The following is a 21,082-nucleotide window of genomic DNA, read 5'->3' as shown; positions in this document are numbered from 1 at the left end:
TGCCATCAGAAAGTGGTGGTTTTGAGCAGAAATAGATCTAGTCATTCTAGCACGTGTAAACAATCAAATTGGGAAGCCAGATAGTGGATAAGAAAGTGTTGAACTAGGTTCCAATCTTAGCTCTGCCATGTCCTAACTCTCTATAAGCACAAAGGGAATGTCCAGCATATATCGAATTCCTTTAAAATGTGTCCATCCTTTAGCTCTAATAACTTCCTAGCATTTTACTGAAGGAAAAAAATCAGATATACAAAGACTTAGGTACAATGATATTTATCATGACATTACTTTAAATGGCAAAACATTGAAGACAGTGAAATGTCCAACAATCAGGGATTGGTTGAAAAAATTATGCATCATCCATATGATTGAACACCTGGCAGCCATTGCAACTAAGCCTTTAAAAGAAAACTGATTTAATAAGAAAAGACTTACCAGGTGATGTTTGGTGAAGAAGACCAGAAAGCAAAATTACAGTGACAGTCAAATTCCAGAGAGAAAAAATATGTACATAACTGTATTTACACTCAGATTTGGTGATGAAATCTAGAGCACTCATGATTAATATAATTAAGAAAGAAAGACACCCACCTATTAAAAATAGTTGATCCTAAGTGGGGAATTTCCCAGTGCTTTCACTTCCTTTTCTATAATGTTTTAGCTCTTTTCACACTTAAAACAGTGACTATAGCATAGTAATACTATAATCAAACAAGCATAAGAAATACTATTTGTTTCATCATTATGGTCTTGAGTTAAAATGTCTGGCTGTGAACCACAGTGGCCCTAGTACAGAGGTGTGTCTCTGGTGATCCTGTTTTCTCCCAAAGAGAAACTGGAAATTCATGCTCTGGAGCACCAAGGATCTGCTAGATGCAAAATGATCCCTTCCCTCCAAGGGTTCATTGTCTTAGTTTCAGAAGCAGCCATGTAAGGACCAATGTTTGCAATGGCTAGAGGCAGTCACAACAAAGGGATTTATCAGAACAAGAGGAGGGAAGAGGCTTTCTGCTGAGACCTGGCAGCAGAGTAGAGTATTGGTGGTAGGGAGAAGGCAGGCAGCACCCTTCGGTGGGGATGCTCACTGTGCAAATGTACAGAGCCAACTCAGCAAGACTGAGGGGCAGAGGGGAGGAGACAAGGCTCATTGGAGTGGCAGTTGGGGATGGAGAATCTCAGGTCACTAGTGGGGGCGATTCAGTTTGTGGCAAATTTGCAAAATGGACTGAGAGACTTAGATGGAGAGGAGCATCTTTCAGGGGGAGGTGCAAGAAAAGAGTGTTTTCTGAAGATCAATCCTGTGTTGGTGTGCAAGGAGGAATCAGAAAGACCCCCAAGGCCGGAGGTCCAGCAAGGCCCCATGATGCCCTGCAGGGTGGCTTGGAGAGGATTTAGACAGAGGCACTCCTGTTCTTTGGTTTGGGATATGTCACATCCTGTGCTTTGCAGATGCAGCTTCTGGACAGGTCTGACCGGTTGCAACTAGACATCCCTAGACAGGTCCTGTGTGGAAGTTGCTAGTCAGCTGCCAGACACTAGGGCAGGGTGAGCAGGCTGATAATAACAGGGCAATGGGGCCGGGAGGTTTGTCCACAAAAAACTCACCTTCTCAACTGGCAAAGTTGAGAGTAAAGCTGTGAACTCCTCTTGCACATGAACTTACTGTTCTGGGTCATTCCAAACCCTGGTAAGTGAGATTCTCCCCCAGGTTCTTCATGGGCCTGAGCCAGGGCCTAACCAACAGAGGGATAGCGGGGTGATCTGGGGCTCTGCTTGTGACCTTTCTCACCCTCCAAAGGATGAGAAGCTGTTGGGTAAATCCCATTTTTAAAATCCCTCTGTTAAATTGAAGAGCTGTTCCAAAGAATGTTTTTTCTTTAATAATTGACATGGACATTTGAATCAGTCAATATCACCAAGTATAAAACTCTTAAGAAGTTGTACTACTATAGCTAATTATAATAATGGATAATATTTATGGTAGGCTCAGCCCGTGCAGAACATACAGACAGGTTGTGCATCAGGAAATGCTGTAGCTTGGGGTCAGCAAGCCACATAGGCCCCATGGACTGTTTGCTTCCGGAATCGCCAAATCACACTTTTTTTTTCAAAAACCCTCGCCAAGCAAGTTTCTCTTTGCCACACACCTGACTCTTTGCCTTTATTTGGAAGTGTCTAGTCTTCGCTGCTAATCCATGATGATGCATTGAAATGATGCAGTGAAATGATGATGATTGCATTGAAAAATTATTAAGATGGTAGAATACAATGTGTTTTGGTTACAAAAGAAAAAACCAAATGCTAGAACTGATCCTTTTCATTTCAACCTTTCAGCCTCCACTCCAGAGAGGTCCATTCCAACTGCTCAGATGAAGCTGAAAAGAGCCCGACTCGCAGATGATCTCAGTGAAAAAATTGCCCTCCGGCCAGGGCCCCTGGAGCTGGTGGAGAAGAGCATCCTCCCTGTCGATGCTGCTGTGAAAGAGGCTGTGAAAGGTAATTAGAACGACCCAGCTATTCCAAAGCCACATGGATTTTGTATTGGGAACTTGTAAATATGAAAATAGGGACTCCAGGCGAGACGATGTGCTCACCCATCGTCACCTACTATATAGCCCAATGAGGTTTCCCCTCTGCTTTATTCTCTCTCTCCACACTAAAAGCCCTGTGCCTTTGGATTTGTACAGGCCTACTCAGCCCTGTCCTATCTCCACTCCAACCAGATATGACACAGGAAAAGATGTCCATCAGCCGTCTCATCATTGTTTCAAATGTTCTATTCCATGCATCTAAATTCACTAGTAATTTTTCTACGATAGGCAAAAGATCTTGTTTTCATTTGCGTTCTTTGGTATATCGTGAGATTATATTTTTCCATGTAATTTTGTTCCATCGGCAATTCGTGGCTCTCCCTCTTTTCCCTACCAGGTATTTGCTCCCCTCACTGCTTTATAAAAGCTATTAATATAGAAAAATATGCTGATCCTCCTTCTGTCACAGGTAGTACACATCTTTTGCCAGTTTGTCCTTCACCCTGTTGTATCACGTGTTTTACCTACAGCAGTTTTTCATTTCTATGTAGTTAAGTCTGTTGATCTTTGGTGTCTGAGTTTGGTATTGTTTACTGAAAACATTTCTAGCTCAAGAATATAGTTACTCACCTATACTGTCTTCTAACATTTATATACTTCATTTGTATATTGCAATTCTTTGTGTGTATGAAATTCTTTTAGTGCATGGTTTAAAAGACAGGTGTAGTTTATTTTGTTTCACAATTTATCAATGTATTTTACAATTTGTTCTAGTGTCTGTCTTCACAGATACTTTACATTTGTTTGATCTTTGTAATGTTTCTTGGCTACTCTCACAAGTATGTGCTGGTTGAAATCTAAAATCAGTTTATCATACCCCAATTCCAATCTTGTTAGAATTTTGTTTGGGATTGCAGTGAATTTATGGATTAATTTGTGCTGAATTCATAGGTTTAAAATACATTAATTCCTCGGAGGCAGAAATACAATACCTCTCCCCACCTTGTCAAGTCTTCTTTGATTTCTCTTGCAAGGTTTTTTTTTTTCCAAGTAAAGTCATACCAATTATTGCTGACATATAGGAAACCTATTAATTTTGTATATTTATTTTGTACCCTTGAAGATTTTCATAATAGTTCTAGGCATTTATCAGTTTATCTTAGATTGTCTAGGTGTACAATGGTATTGTCTGCAAATAATGAAAATTTGCCTCCTGCTTCAGTTTTTTTCTGCCTTGGTGCACTGAATGATATAATTAATATCATTTAAAAAATTATATATAGTATATGCATAACATACAAGTGGTACATAATTTTCATGTTTTATTTATAAATTATATATTACAAATTTATAGTTGTAAATTATATAATTTTATATAAATTACAATATACCACATTATACAAATATAATATGTATTTTATTTTATATAAATATTTATATCATGTAGATGTATATCACATATAAAATTATAAGTGTGAATTATATAAAGCACACATAATTTATACTATGCAAAAACTATTGTATAATTTAATATTTATTAATACATTACTTAGTAGAAAATTATTACTGGAACTTTGCTAGTGCTTCAAAGCCAGTATTATGTTGTTATGTATACATTATGTTTTTATGTTATTTTGATGATAACATTTATTTTTGTTTTGTTTCTCTCATAAATGAGAACTTCTCTAGTCATTTTCCTTTATATGATATAAGCTTTTGGTATAGGTAGATATTCCAAGGAAGAATTTCTACATCCTCTCCCACTAAGAGTAGATTGTAAGATGGATGCTGAGCTTTTAAAATGCTTTCACATGATAAAAGATGATGGCATAGATTTTCTTCTTTGACCTTATATGTGGTGGTATTGCTCTTTCCTAATCACCTCACGTTTCTAGAAAAAAGCCTATGAAGATTATTTTTATCCTAGAAATGGCTAATGTTTTATTTGAGATTGTGAATCTATTTAATTAGTTGAGATGATGGTAGCTGCTGAAAAACCACAAAATTTTAGCAGCTTAGCAGAAATTTATGTCTCATAAAGTAAACTCAAGAGAAACAGAATCGAATCAGAGAGCTCTATTAGGAGACTGCTCAACGTGTTGATGACTGTCCAATGTGACTCTGAGCAAGTCATGGCTGTGGGTATGGGAAAAAGAGGATCTGAGAGGATACAGATTTTGCATAATTAGATCATCAGTAGAATATATCAATTGAGACAAAGAGAAGAGTCAAGGATAACACCTAAGCTTCTCTCTGGGGAAAGTGGGTAAAATGGTTGCCATTTGTCAAGATAGGAGCCATGAGGAGATCAGATTTGGGGAGCAATGCATTCTTCTTTCAACTGTTGGATTTGAGAGCCCACAGGAAAACAAGGGGCCGGGATTAAGGACACAGAGGGTTCTACGGAACTAGAATGCAGAAAAGAGTACTGGGCTGGAGCTGTAGACTTCCGAGACTTTAGCATACACAGTGACTTAATCTGGTGGACTAGATAAGATTGTCCTTCTATTTGCTAATTTCTTCATTTAATATGGAGTATCTTCTGTGTCAGACACTACTCTAAGTGCTTAGGGTATATCAGTGAATAAAATGTACAAAGATTTCTGCTTCAAGAGAGCTTATGTTCTAGGCCAGAAAAACATAGACAATAACCAAACACATAATAAATAATTCTATGTCATAATAAAAGGTGAGGAGTGCTGTAATCATGCAGGCAGTGTTGGGTGCAGAGAACAGAGTTTCCAGTAGAGGGTTGGGGCTGGGTATGGGATGGAGGATGAATAAAGAGAGAAGAGTTGGGGGAGGCTCTCAGGCAGTAGTAGCTAATATTGAAGCAGGGTATGTGTCAAGAATAAAGAGAAGGAAGGGCTACAGAAAGAAGTGGAGGATAGACGCTAATCTAATCCATGGGAAGTCCACGGGTGGGCACCAGTAGTGGGGAATTAGCACCTGGGTTCAACGCATCAGCCTCTTTAGCAGTGATCTTTCAACGTGCATGAGTTTTTCTGGGCAGGGTGATGGCATCATAGGAAATGGCATAATGACAGAGGAGTTGCTCAGAGACGAGTGTGGAGACAGCTGTTTGAGTCGCTCTTCCAGTGTAGATGACCCAGCCCGCCCTTCTAGCAGTCGCTTCTTGTCATCAGCCATCTCCCCTTGACGAAGGGGCGGCACGGGGATTGTGGTCTACTGTGTGTCATTCTCCTTGTGTCTGCATATTTCCCCCTACTCTGTCCACGTGCCTTTCCAGATGTGTTTACACTGTCCCGCTCTCCCTGCAGCTGTGCTTCTCCTATTTCTGCCAAGCTCCAAGCAGAATACTCAGTCACTGCCTCCCTCCCTCTTGGTTTTATTAAAGACCAGCTATTCTCCAACCCTAAAACAAAATCATATAGAACCTCTCCCAACACAGGAAAGATATTTTCGACAGAGAGCTGGCTCCTGCTCAGGGATGTTTCTTCCCATTCCCACATGCCACCCCTCCCTCTTACAGTCAGCAGAATGACTACAGCAGGACTTGGCCCCCAGACTTTCCTCTCCCTTGGGGTACCAGCTAACAATCCCACTTCCAGATAGCACATTTATTTTCAGAGTCACGTAGAATTTTACAGATTCCCACTGTAGGAAACACAGGCTTATGGGACTAGAATGACATAATGTGGAAGAACAGAGGGCTTTCTGATTTAACTTCCACAAGAGGTGACTTGGACCTCCTTGTGACTACATCTCAGAGCAAAACGGCACCTGATTCCATTTCCTCTTCATAGAAAACCAGCCAGTTCCAATGTGTGTGAGGGTTTTTCCCCACACCAACAGGCAATTCTCAGGACACCAGCCAGGTGTCCTACAGTTCCACTTAATTTTGACACTGTGTGCCCAGAGATAGCATCAGATGGCACAGATAACAGTTCAGTCCCACAAGGTCACCCTCCACAATCAGAAGCTCAAACTGTCACCCGTGCTCCAACCAGCTGCTGATTAGAGGCTCCCACGATGCCCTCAATGAGTTTAATTAATTTGTTAGACTGACTCACAGAGCTAGGAACCCATTTACTCACTAGATGATTACTTGATTATGAAAGGACAGAACTCAGGAACAGCCAGGGGAAGAGATGCACAGGGCAAGATACGGGGACAGGACACAGCTTCCGTGCCCTCTCCAGGCACCCCTCTCCCCGCAGGCCTCCACATGTCCACCAACCCAGAAGCTTTCCTGTTTTTATGGAGGCTCCATTACCTAGGTTTGATTGATAAAATCATCAGCCACTGGTGATTGTATTCAGTCTCCAGCCCCCACCCCTCTAATCACCTGGCTGGTTCCCAAGGCAACCAACCCCCACCCTAAAGCAGGGGGTCCAAAAGTGGCCTCATTAACATAACAAACGACACCTTTGTGACTCTCAGCAGGTAGGAAGTTCCCAAGGGTTTTAAGAGCTCTGTGTCAGAAGTGGGGGCCAACACCAACTATGTATTTCCTGTTATAAATCACAGTGTCATAACTAAGAGCCACTCTCTTAGGGCAGAATACTGAACAGAACAAATCTGTGTGATGAAGGAGTAAGGATGTGAGAACAGAGATTACAACCTGGAGTCAGCATGGCCTTGTGCTGCTTACAAATGGGTCATATTACTTAAAGATCCCTCAGGTACAGAGACTCCTGGGAGCCTCCTCCTCCAGCCTTCCTTCTCTCTCTGGCCATCTGAGTATTTTCTTCACTCGATGGGAGCATCCCTTAGCTACCAGGGAAGCTGTTTATTGTCCAGAGGCCTGGCTTCTGCCTGAGTGAAATAGAATCCCAGCTGGCTTTCGCAGCACTTCAAACCCTGGAAGGATCCTGGTCTTCAGCTCCCATAGACAAACCCCTGCTTCTCACACATCCTCACCTTTTCCTTGGTGTTGACCAGGCAGCCACCTGAACACCCGAGTCACTGTCTTGCCAATGGGTTTCAGCCCTGGGCAAGTTCACTATGGATTCAATGTGACCAAAGAAATGACAGTAGAATGTTCTTGGGGTGAAAGGGTTATTCCCAACTTTATTTCCACGGTGGCAGGTCAGTCTCTAACATCCCATTCACTCAGAGCAAGTCTGCATGCAGCAAGCCGGTCTCTGCCTCTGGGCCTCTCTGCCCACACAGCCGTTCCAGTCTCTGTCCTCGGCGCTGCCACCACTCCAGCCTCTGCTCTGCTCTCCTGCAGCCTTGCAGCCGTGCCACTGTGTCACCCAGAGCACTGGGCAGAGCTCTTACAGAGTCAATAACAACGCATTGCCAACATGTGTGTAGTGAGCTAGCCAACCAGGACCTTCACTTTATCCACAGACACCTTTTCAGCCACTTAAAAAAAAAAACAAAAAACCGAACCTGTAATTCAGAATATACAGCCCATTAGAAAGATAATCACTTCTTTTTATTCCCATAGCCCTTTAATACACGAAGCAATGCTTTCACTCCACCAGCGGCTGGCCCAGAAGTCACCCATTTACAACTGTTGCCCACCTCACCACAAGATCCTACACTGGTCTTTGCTCTGCTTTATCTCTAAGGCTCAGGCTTCAGGACAAAAAAGATTTTTGTTTACTAAGAACTCAGTCATTCTTCAGAGACTCTGGGAGTCTCACCCTCTCTGATCACTCATTTTTTAAGGCAAATAGACAATAACCATGGCCCAAGTCTGACAATAGTTTCCTTTGCTTTTAAAGAGAAAAGGTTTGCTTTGGCATAAGTTTCTCATGGACAACATCTACCATTCCACAGTGAGAAATAATTTACAAACTGTAAATGATCCTTGGGGAAAAGAAGCCAGCCCACTGGGTCATACATGAAATAGGCTTTTCTGAGGAAGGTTCTGGGAATGGAGTGGGAAAAGATAATTGGGGCTGAGGCCGGTTGCTTTAGGGGGAAGTGTGGGAGAAGCAAGGAGGAGCATGGGCACAGAGAGAAGGCATCTGGCCTGGTGGTGGCCTTTGCTGCCCACTGGCAGGGTCACAGGCTCCACTGAGATGTGGGCAGGGGCACCTGCAGCTGGGGAGCGGTCCCTAGGTACCTGATGGAGCCAGGGGTGAGGTCCCATAGATGAGCATCTTTACACACCTGATCATCTTCATTCCTAGAGAATTAGCCTCCAGAGCTCATAGGAGGCAAGTACTTCTGTAGATCAACCACCTCTCCTGACTCATGTGGTCCTAGGATCAGGATGTATCTAGAGACTTAAGGCAAATATCTAAAGTGCCAGGAATCTGCAGAAAAGGAACCCTCATTCCTCCAAACATCCACTGACATCTGTTTTCATAATAAAGACACCCCATCCCCTTCAAGAGCACTGGGTTCTGTCTTTGTTGGACAATAAATCGCCCTCTATAAACTGTGGTGTCTTCAGTGCACTGACTTCTCTGTAGGCAAGGGCCACATTTCAACTATAGCCGCTTCCACATGGATCACCTCCCTTTGGAAGTGGGCTATGCTTCCATCTCTTCCAGGAGGCTGCCAGGAGAGGGTCTGAATTAAAACAGCTCTCATGCAGTGTGTTGCTCAGGCTTGCCGGAGATAAGCAAGCAAGGTCCAATTTCACATTCCACTTCGTGCTTTCCAGCCCTTGGTATGTGGGTCCTGGCAGAAAGGTACCGAGGAATCGATTATCTCACTTTAATCTTGGAATTTGAAATGTTTGAATCGATTATCTCACTTTAATCTTGGAATTTGAAATGTTTATGCACAGGGAAGTACAATTGAGTCATTCTCTCATCACTTCCAAGAGGGAAAGGGAAACTCTGTGTCGCCAGGGTAAGATCCCCAAGGGGCTAATGCCCAAAGCCAGCCCTGTGGGCATAGCAGGGGGATGATGTCAGGGCTTCCCAAAGCAGGTCCCTGTCATCACACTGCCTGACATGTCTACAGGGACAATAGCCAGTGCACAGCACTCCAACAGCTCCCAGTAAGCTGTGAGCCGTGGGAGATGGGAGTAGAGGCCCAGGGTCCCAACATGAAGCTGATAGACTCGCTTGTTCCAGAGGCAGCCAGATAAGGCGTGACCTTTGTCCCTGTCCACAGGAGCCTGGTCTGAACCAGGAAGGAGAGGAAGTCCAGGGACACTCCTGCTCTGGGGAAGGTCTGTCTCTGCTTGCCCAGAATGAATCGCTCCAGACAAACCAGTTTTCCTGGCTCTGGAGTGATGCTGAACTTTGCAAAGCTGGCCACAGGATAAACTGCCTCTTGGGTGGTCTTTTGTTTCGATCGCAGTAAACTTGAGACAAGCAGGTGCTCCTAACGAAAACAATAACTGCAGCTGGGAATTCTGAACACTTGCACATCAGGGACTGAGCTAAGTGCTTTACATCTGTTATTTTAATATGCAAAACTCTGAGTGGTAACCACCATTTTGATACCCATTTTAGGGATGGAGAAACTGAGCCTCTAGGAGGTTAAGTAGCTTGCCAAAAGCCATACTACAGTGCAGTGGTAGGACCAAGAAATGATCCACATATATCATCTCAAAAGGAAGCCACTGCCATTTGCTCTCGGGGGCCACTCAGCTGTTGGGTTCTCACCCCGAGAAGCTCAGCTGACTGTGGAGCCATGGGGGGCCTCTTCCCTTGGCTCATCTGCCCTGGGAGTCGCAAATCCAAACCACTTGCAGCCCTGAGGGAGTGGTGATTGGCAAGCCCCCAGGTGGGACTTTTGGCCTGAGCCACCGCTAAGTGGTCCCCACTTGTGTCTGTGGGTGATTTCTGACCTGGCACATCAGGCTTTTTAGAGACCAGACAGGAGTCACATTTGTGGTCCTGGACCTCACCTGTTTGTTCATCCAGGTGTAAATAACCACTCTGTACATGGTTGCATGTACACGGGGCCTCTCTGTGTTTATGGTTCTGTGTACATGGGGCATTTTTATGTTTATGGTTGTGTGTATACATGGCTTCTTTGCTGACTCAAGCATATGAACCTCTTTAAATGATTAATGTCACTTGATAAATTAGGCTCCTAGAAGCTGCCTCTCTCCAGGGATTGGCTCCCCAAAGGATCCTGTCTCCGACCTGGGGGATGTCTTCCTCACCCTTCCCACCCCAACTCAGCCAATCGCCATTCTATTAGCCTCCCTGGCATTCTCCCATCATTGACATCTGCCTGCCTTCTGTGGTCCTGTCCACAGCTGACTGTCATTTCAGGCTCAATTCGATCCAGCCTCCTCCAGGAGTCCTCTCGGACGACTGCCCACTGCTGACCACAGCATTCACCCGAGCCTGGTCCTTGATAGATTCTCTGACTGTGTCCCGTGGAGATACATGGCTAGCCAGCTTTCCACAGTCTTCCCGCTCTTCACCCCATCATGTTCCATCGTGCTTCCACTTGTCTCTGCTTCTCTTAAAGCGTGAAGGCTGGAAGTGAACAAGATAACTGGGGAAGTGAGCTTGGTTGCCTACTCCTTCTAGACTTTGCCACGCCATCCTAGGGGCTCCACCTGAGGTCACCCAATGGCAGCTGTCCACGTGGTAATGGCCTGCCTATCTGCCACCATCCTCCCAGCCCCCTTCTGGGTGAAGTTCCAGTGAGATCACTGTGACTGCCCTTCCCAGAATCCCCCTTCTTTGTTCTCCAGTCTGGACCCCTGATCTCCAGTCCCTCAGACCTCAAAATCTCAGGTAATGGAGATAAACTTAGTCCATGTGTGTAGAAAATGGAGACACATTGTCCATTTTCTCTGCTGCCCCCTCTCAACCCTCTCAGTCATTCAGTTCCTTCAAGGGCATGTCACCTGACGGCTGCCAGGGAGGGTCATGATTTTGCCACCCCTTCTGCTGGTGGCTTTGAGAGTGTGACGGCTGGCCTCAGTCTCAGCTCAGTCCCTATAAAAGTGAGAGCCTGGAGCCTGAGGCTTCTTCACCCATAAAACAGAGGTGAGATCCCCTCCCCTGACCTTCCAGACCCTTATGAGGCCTCACAAAAGTGATTATTTCTGTTATTGCTGCCACTATTAAGTGAACTACTGATGCAAACTACTGTTTTACCACTTGTTATCACTCCGCTTGAAACAGGGAAGTGGGGTTGTGGGGGGATAAGAAGAGAAACCCTCTCCTCCTCCCTGACCCTCACCTTATAACACTTCTGCTCACATGTTAGAACCCCTGGGCAACTTTGTGGTTTGGTCAGTTCCCTCTGAGGCGCCCATATTTCGGTTATGATCCTCTGTGTGGGTGCGGGTGTGGGTGGAGGTGGCAGGGGCTGGGTGGGATGGGGAAGTCTTTGTCCCATGAAGGATAAGGCCACACAGAGATGATCTGTACCCACCTAGACCAAAGAAAGGGGAGAGGGAATGTAAGATAGTAAAGCTCTCAGATGGAGGGTCCTTTTGGTGGAAAACACTGACTGGTACAGTTACATACGCGGCTCTCTGAGAACTGGACTGGTGCTGGCACAGCGTATGTGCCAAGCAGATCCCAACGAAATCCTGTGATTTCTGGGGTGCAGAAGGTTTAACCCCCACTGCCATGCCCACCTGGCCTTCAGTCACACAAGTAATCCTTTTAACAGGGACAAAGCCTTAACACAAACAAAAGTAGGACTGGACAGTTCAGTGAAAATGCGGTTTCTAAAGTAAAGAAACTCACAGGTTCAGTTTACAATGGAAGCATATTCATGGAGGCAACTGGAAGGATCTTCCTGGGCAGATCTCAGGCAAATGGTGTCCTCGAGAAAGGACAAATGGCATATAAATGCTTCACATTGCATGAAAATGACAAATAGTGGTCTATTTGCAGAGGCCAGGGTTTGCTGTGAGGAAAGGGGTGCTGTGAGCTAACTCTGGACTCCTAAAAAGAGAGGGAGGTGTTTCAGACCTCAGCACTGTCTTAGGGAGGCTGTGGGGTGTGGAGGAGTTTGAGTGACCCCTGATCTCCAACAAAAGTGGGCATTTGCCCCCAAACACCCAACAGAACTCCGCTCTTAGAAGTTTCTGATACATAGAAAAGGCTACCATTTGTTTATGTTAGGTGACACATTATTATATATTATTCTCTCTAATTTTCTATAATACTATTCTCTGTGCTTCTCTATCATTTCAAATTTTGTATCGTTAAAAAAAGTGCACCTCTGAAAATAAAAGTTGGAAAATGAAAGTTCCCATTGATAAAATGGAATACCGTGTAGCTATTACTAAAACAAATTTTAAGACTGAGGAGGATCTCTGGGTGCTCACATGGCAAGGTCTCCAAGAAACACCGAAGACTGAAAAAAGCAAGTTTCCAAAAAGTCTTGCGACGTGTATAGAATTAAATCTAGAAGAGGCAACGTGTCATTAGCAGGAAGGTCATTATGTACATTGGGCATTTTTGCATGGTATACATTTTCATAAATATAAATTACTTTTATAATCATAGAAAAGCAATAGTGACTTTTATCAACAATCCCGGAAGCCCTGGAGCAGCAAAACTGGTCCCAAGTCCTTCCGGGTGAGTGGGATCCCCCAGGGGCCGGCAGCTGGGGTTGCCACCTGCCCCGTCCTTGTCTGGCCTCTTTCCTGATTTGACACTCGGATGTCTGAGTCAGAGTCCATGACAGATGCCAGCAGCAGTGGCGATGACAAGCCTCAAACCACATTTGTTCCATTACTTCCAGCTCCAGGCTACCTTTCCAGTCTCCATGGTGAGAGCTCCTCTGTCTTATCTGCACAAAGCAGAGTCAGAAGTTCTTGTCAGTGTGACTGCAGAATACCGGGCTGGAAAACTTCTGATAATACCAAAATTCCTTTAGAAGAGCTGTGTCTGGAATCGGGTCAGAAGAGCTATGTGGCCTCAGCACATTTTGTACTGTGCAGTTTGGATAATAAACCAGTTGAAATTTGGCAATTGAAAAACATTCGGGACATATAAGGACGTCATTACAGTCCCATCTGCCTGATAACCCCACTCCCAAGCTGATGTACTCTTTCCCTCCAAAGCTCAAGTAAGCTGCAGAGGAGAAACCTCTGCATGGGTGAATGGTTGAGGATTTCCAAAATAGACACAAAGATATGAGGAATAAAAAGAAAATCCAAATAATAAGAAGAAAAGTTTCTGAGACACCTTTATGGCTTTTATACATGGATATGCATTTGTTGAATGGGGCTTTGAGACACTCTGGTGCCATTAGCTAATTCTGACATTTAGGAATTTAAACTTAGTAGCTGGTCTTAGCTGATCCTTAATAGCAAAGTTTGCAGAAACATTTTGTGCTGTGTGCCCTGCTTTATATCTGAACACGATGGAAATGACACACTGTCTTGTCCATTATATATTTCATCATAAAACCAGAGGAGAGAGGAGAGCATTCTCCAACCGCATCTCTCTTTGTCCTCATTTTGTATCCAGAGGCCCATTTTCTTTCCTTCATCTTCCCTGATGTTTCAAAAAGATACAGGTTCATATAGGAAGTGTCAGGAATGGATAAACCTGAAAATAAAGTTGAACAAGTGATGATAGACCTTTAATGTATCACTTATTCTTCCCTGCCAATCCCATCACCTTTATAAACACAAGTTCCCATGTGGAGTAAATAGATGAGAAACCAAATAACTTAAAATACCTTCACTCTGACCTTGAACTGGAAACAGACCTATGGAGATAGACTTGTGTTCCTAATAGGCCTGACACACTGAAGCCTTTCTCAAAAGCCCTTTGAGGCACCTAAGCCACTGACCCAGTGCTCGGACTTCTTTCACTCCCTCAGGTAACCAGGTGAGTCTCTCCAAATCAGCAGATGCATTTGCCTTTGAGGAGGACAGCAGCAGTGATGGGCTTTCTCCAGATCAGGCTCGAGGTGAAGACCCCCACAGCTCGGCGGGATCCCCCCCAGACACTAAAGCGACAGAGACCCCTGCGACAGGTGCTCTGGGGACAATCCAGGTAAACAGACCACACCTCAGCCTGTCATCCCTTCACAGTCTTAAAATCAACAATGCCACGGTCAGTTTGGCTTAGAGGCACGGAGACATCTCTTGAAAGCACACCCCCTTAGCCTGTCCTCACCTGCCCCATCCAAGGCCTCTAGAAAGCACTGAAAGTGAATCTCAGAACTCTACCCTTTGACTGGTTTTAAGCATTTACTTTGCCAAGCAGATAGTTTTTACCTTCATTTTTATAGACAAGGTAAAAATGAGGCTCGCTGAGATTAGATACTACCAACAACCTCCTGGACAGAATGTGCCAGAGCAGCAGTGGCTTCCAGCCCACAGTCTGTTTCTGCCCCGATCCTGGGGGCACGGGCAGCAGGAAGTGCTGACTGGCTGCAGTGCAGGGAGGCCCGAGCTGGTCCGCGGTTGGCGGGGTTTACCTCCAGACCACCACGAGGTCCGCTTCCTGTCCCCACGCAGAAATGGCACTCACCTCTTCCTGGACCAATCCACCAGCTGTCGAGGTGTGAGGGACGTACACTGCCAGTCCTGTTAAAAGCACATTTGTAAAGAACAATGCTAATTATGAATGGCTACTGTCATGAGTCAAGAGCTCACTCTGCCGGGAACACGTGAGCGTCTCCTCTGGGATGTCGCGGGCCCCTCCGGGCGGGCCGCGCGGACGCGGTCCCGACAGAGGAGGAGCCGGAGTCCGGGAGGCTGAGTAGCCGCCCGTCCAGGAGCCACCACGGGCCTGAGGACAGCCCTCCTCAGCCTCGCTCCGCAGCAGGCACCGGCCCCAAGAGCGGCGCAGCGGGCCCGCACGCAGGGGGCGCGAGAACAAGCGTGGCGGCCTGGCGTGAGGCCCCAGCCCGCTCCTGCCTCACACCGGCTTGGAGAGAACCCTTCAGGCCCTCCTCTCCCGTCAAAGATCTACTCCTCCTGGCCTCACAGCAGTGATTCAGTGGATTGAAATTTGTTATTATGTTTAAAAATCAGTTTTACATCGTAAGGCACCCTACGGATAGCAGGAGCAGTGTTGGCACTTATCACCCCCAAACCGCTCTGGTGGCTGCTGGTTCTCATACCATTCCTTACTCTGGGGCAGGGCTAAGTCTGCCCAGGAGAAAATACGGAGTTAGGGAGCGGGGCAAGCGTGAAATGCAGAGCTGGAATAGTCACACGTATACAAGAGTTTATAACCAAAGCATCTTTCCTTCCCCAACATGCTGCTGCTCGTCATTGCCAACAAACTTCTATGACAACATCAAACAGTGTATCAGACCATTTGTATCTATTATTGTGATGGTAAATTCCTTAGCTTCTGATTTAAGAATGGATTGAGGAGAAGGCAAGTTCCTTTCTGCTAACCTCACGCAATGGGCAGCAGGGAACATGCCCTGACGCCCCGAGCAGTGCGGGCCAGATGCAGCTCTGTGATGTCACCCCACCCAGCGGCCCCGCTTAATAGACAAGGGCGCGGAGGCTCCGAGGGGAAAGGCCTCAGGGCAGCACCGAGAAGTGCCAGGGCCACATCAGGAGCAGCGCTGTCCCTTTTTGCCACCGTCACAGCACAGGAATGTAGGAAAGGGAGAGAAGATAATTTCCCCTTTTCCAAGTCTTCTACATACAGAAACATGCCTCTCCTAAAGGTTGTCATGACATTACACTCACACACATATTGACACACATACCTACATATGCATACATGCGCATATATACAAATATATAAGGACATACATATATACACACAGACACATGCAGAAACACACATACATATTACACAGAGACACATGCACAGAACACATGCACATATGCACACAGACACATGTACACACATACATATACATATGCACACAGACGCACATGCACAGATACAGTTACATATACACACAGACACATGCACATATATGCAGAATACATCCACACACAGATACATATGCATACTTACATACATATGTACAGTTACATAGACACACAGACCAAGTACATATTCACAGAATACATGTGTATGCCAAATGATACATTTATATATGTATACACACATACACCAACATAGACACTTATGCATACTCATGCACACGCACACATATATATACATAGACCCAGACACACGTACACATGTGCACACATGAACTATACATATAAACATATACACACTTGCACACATACATATATATATATACAGATTCATACACTTGCCCTCCATCTGCTAACACCTTCATCTAGTTTTTTTTATTGCCCTACTTTCCCCTAAATTTCCTACACCCACCCCACCTTTCTTTCTTTTTCAACCCCATTATCATGTCCAGCAGGTGGGCCTTACTACAGACAGGTGGAGCCCTCACAGGGTAGCCAGATGGCCCAGTTAGTCTAGAACAGGCCAGTTCTATACCTGTCTTCTGAAATAATTATTAAAAATGACCCCTTTATGTCCCAGAAGTGTCCTCACTTTGTTGACAAATCATATGCCCAACCCCTTTCCCTGGAGGAAGTGGTCTATATATACTTAGATATGAAGCTAGGAGTGAGGGGTCTACTTTAACCCTTCTACATCATAGTTCTTATTCTGCACCCCAATAATGCTAAAATTTGGATTTCAGGATCCTACTTCTGGCTCAGAACATGACAGGACTGACTCAGCCTCACAGCCTGGCAACCAGTCAGACAGGGGGAAGCAGGAGCTCGTTGCCCTCAGCGCCGCGCTCCCCGTACACGCTGCTGTAAAGGTATGGATGGGTCGACCTCCAGGAGCCTGCTGTGCACATGCTCCCAGGACCAGCTCAGGGCAGAGCTTTCTGAGTTAGGGATGACAGCATGAGAAGAGTCCCACAGACCCGTGTATAGTTTCAGTCCTCTAGGAACATCGTGAGACAGGAGTTGAACAATGGGCCATCCACAGAGATTCTCTGATCTGTGCAGCTGAGCATGGGCCTTCCCTACAGAGGAGAAACCTGTGTTTGCATTTCTTTGGAATCACAGATCAGTGAGCAGGTTCCTGACTTAAAAGACTTCCTAAGCTCATCCTAGAGATAGACAGCTGATTGTAATGCACTCAGGAACCATAAGTGACATAAAATAGGTATGGCAGAGCTGAATCTTATGGAAGGGAAGCAGACCCGGAGGCCTTGCATAAGGTGAAACCTCTATCATTCAAGCCAGTCTCCCTGTGGAAATAAAGATAAAGGGAAGGGTTATGTTTGCAGCAGGCACATTACTATAAGCAGTAAGGCATATATTTTATTTCATAGTTCCTCAGTGTTCTATCTAATTGTTCACAGAATGTGCTCTCCTCAATGAACTTGCTTGCAGTCCTTTGGCCTTCTTTGTTATCTTTTATGCCAAAGAACTTACAATTGATATGGAAGCATGTTTCTCAGCTCTAGGGCCACCCCTTGATGCTGAGATGACTCTTATGACATATTGTTTTAAATGATTGTAAATTGAATAAGAATCAATGTTAAAGCAACGGCCACTCCACTTGATAGATGCAAAAGTGGATATCATGTCCTAAGATGGACAGGAGGTGTTTCAGTTCTCAGTGAAGCCCCCCAGCCAAACTGCAATGGCTTAAACCTGCTTCCAGTTCCTCCTTCCCGAGGCTTTGAGATGATGTGACTGCGGCTGAATTCTGTTCATCGTAGCTGGAGGGAGAAGAGGGTTCACATTGTCTCCAGTGGGTGTACAGAGAGAAATTTTATTAACATTTCTACCAAAGTACTTAAGTTTTGCATAATTCAAATTAGCAAAGGCTTCAGCTGCACTGTACCAAGGGAACATGGCAGTTGGTCTGGAAGAAGGACAGGTCAGGTTCCGTGAAGCACAGGTTGATTCCCAGCTGATCCAGCAGGACTGGTTGTTTATGTAAGAGCCAACATCCCTTCTGCTTGGTCAGTACCTATGTTCTCAGTGTTAAATAGCCATCATCTGTAAACTAAGGGGATACGAGAGGGCCTTCTCAAAGAAGGAGGCAACTGAGCTAGGGAAAAACACCTCTGCCCTACTAGCTTTATAGGGTCTGTATGAGGCAAAGAGAGAATACACAAGAATACTCTGAAAGCTGTAAAACCCCAGGTAAGCAAAGGTGTTCTCAATGCAGGCTCCATGAGGGTGTGTACCAAAGTTAATTAAACCATGATTCCTCCATAGTCTAGTTGGGTACCATGGTCACCATGAATGCATGTGTTTTGAGCGATGAAGAAAAATATGCCTTAGATGCCTTGAGTAGACATTTCTCCAAAGATGAAGAAATGGCCAACAAGCACATGAAAATGTGCTCAATGTCATTAGTCATCAGGGACATGCAACTCAAAACCACATCAAAATACCATTTCACACTTAGCAGAATGACTAGAATTAAAAAAAATGAAAAGTAAGTGTTAATGAAAATGTGGAGATTGGAACTCTGAGACATTGCTGGTGGAAATGTAGAATGGTGCAACCACTGTGGAAACTGTGGTGGTTTCTCAATAAATTATGTATTGAATTCCTATACAATGCAGTAATTCCACTCCTATGAATATGTCCAAAAGAATTGAAACAGGTATTCAAACAGAAACTTGTCCATGAATATTCATAGCAGTGCTATTCACCATAGTCAATAGTTGGAACTAACCAAATGTCCATCAACTGAAGAGTCGATAAACATGGGACACAGCCATACAAATGGAATATTATTCAGCCACAAAGAGGAATGACATCCTGATATGTGCTACAATCTGAATGAACCTTGAAAATATGCTCTTGAAAGAAGCCAGACACAAAAGGCCATGTATTGCATGGTTCCATTTATATGAAATATCTTTAATAGGCAAATCCATAGAAATAAAGAGATTAATGGTCTTCAGGGGCCTTACGAAAGAGGGAATGGGGAGTGACTGTTTATTGGGTATAGGGTTTCCTTTTGCAGTGATGAAAATGTTCTGGAATTAAAAAATACTGAAGCTTGTACAATAATTGCAAATGTGCTAACTGCCACTAAATTTTGTACTTTAACGGTTGCTATGGTGATTTTTACATCACTTGTATTTTACCACACTGCAAAAAGAGCTTCCCTTGCCCAGGTGGCCCCAGCACCCGGTCAGTGCCAGCAGCCTAGGAAGGAGAGCAGGGGCTGGATTCTAGTCTGCCTCACCTTGTCAGCAGGATGTGCAGGGCCATGACCATCACCAGGAAGCCCCAGCATGCCATATGAGACCTACAGATGGGAGACAACAGTGGGGGTTAGGAGAGGCTTCCCAAGTGAGCTGGGGTTTGGGCTGGACTCAAAGGATGAGCTGCAGCCAGATGTTATGTGGAGATGTGAATTGCAGACAGCAGAAAATTGCAAGGAAAAGAGGCTGGAGGGGTGAGCTGCTGGGGACGGGAGCCTAGGCAGGAGGGTGAACTGTCTTTGGCAGACTAGAGTTTGGACTTCACCCTGCAGGGCAGGACGTGCCAGCTGATTGGAGGCTCCTGGGTGGCATGCTGTGTGGCAGGCCCAGTGTGTGTGCAGATCTGCACCCAAAGCCCTTCAGAAAGTCATGCATTCTCTAGCCACCGGCTGCACCCCCTTCCCCCTCGCATTACACTAACCTGCTTTACACATTTATGCCTGAGTCTTCAACCACTGAATTGTGTATTTACCTCTGCTTTAGAAAGATGAATGTGAGCCCCTTCTATTGGCCATGCAGTTCTAGGTAGAAAACAAAAAAGTAAACCCACAGCCTTAATACTTTCTGGTCTCAAAAAGATTATTAAACTACGTAGTCCATGGATATAGTAGTCTTTGCTTTGCACTATCCATAGATTCAGTAGTCTTTGCACTATCCAGAGAAAATGGATCCAATTTTAGTACCTTCTAGAATGTTCCACATCCCTGTACTAAGGCAGCGTGGAGAAAAATATCCTTAACCCACTTAATCGCTAGGCCTAGGGCTGCAGCTCCTGCCGGCAAGACAACCCCCAGAAGCTGAGCTGGAGCAAAGCAGGCAGAGCTGACTGCAGGAGCCCTGCAGAAATTCTCCCAACTACAGAAGACTGATTAATGCTAAGCGAATAATGAGCAGAAAGCAATAGAGCCTGCCACCAAGCACATGGGAAAACTAGTTCTCATTATTTATTCATTTCCAAGAAGAAATCTCCTTAAGAAAACACAAAAGAGGCTTTGGTGGTGGGATGGGCTGAGTTAGAGAAATGCAAGTCGTAGGCTCCTTTGGATAGGTCCCGCTCTGATGTGTGTGTTGTGGTTGCACAGGAAAGCTGCCCAGTCGCCATGTGCCTGCCAGCTGTTCGGAGCCCCCTCTTCTGGACACTGCTGGTACCACAATTTCCCTCCAACTTTTTCCTCAAATCCTCCAGAAACTCTCATCACATTTGTGTTTTAATTTCTACCTTCTGTAATAAAGTCAGGGTTTGAAATTTGTATTTTTTTAGCTGGTTACAGTATAGACCCATTGTTCCTGCTACATGGGGGCCTCTTGACTTCAGGAGCAGATAGATATAAGCACACTGTCCTCTAAGACCTGTTATTATTCAATCTTCACTTTTGTCTTGCTTCTACTGATCCCTGAGAAAGAAAGCAAAGAATATTGCCCCCAACTTGTAAGTTAGATAATGAGGTGTAGTAACATAATTGTACCACATTCAGAAATTTGTCTTAACTTCCCAGCCTGTACCCTTACTCCTTTCCATGGGTCCAAATCATGTGCTA

The 21,082-nt window shown here is 45.0% G+C and overlaps 1 protein-coding gene across 6 annotated transcripts in view; it reads left to right on the top strand.

The window, feature by feature from the left end:
- The window catches only part of MYOCD (myocardin), an 86,178-nt gene that overhangs the window by 44,096 nt on the left and 21,000 nt on the right, over nt 1-21,082 (top strand). For all 6 annotated transcript variants that reach the window (XM_037001411.2, XM_037001413.2, XM_037001415.2 and 3 more), the window contains 3 exons: nt 2,335-2,496; nt 14,229-14,404; nt 16,995-17,120. In XM_037001411.2, coding sequence (XP_036857306.1) covers nt 2,335-2,496; nt 14,229-14,404; nt 16,995-17,120 — 464 coding nt within the window. The remainder of the gene's footprint in view (nt 1-2,334; nt 2,497-14,228; nt 14,405-16,994; nt 17,121-21,082) is intronic.

This window comes from Manis javanica, chromosome 4, assembly GCF_040802235.1.
Source record: "Manis javanica isolate MJ-LG chromosome 4, MJ_LKY, whole genome shotgun sequence".
NCBI classification, from domain to species: domain Eukaryota; kingdom Metazoa; phylum Chordata; class Mammalia; order Pholidota; family Manidae; genus Manis; species Manis javanica.
The sequence above is the reverse complement of the archived record's forward strand: the minus strand, read 5'-3'. Positions and strand labels throughout refer to the sequence as shown.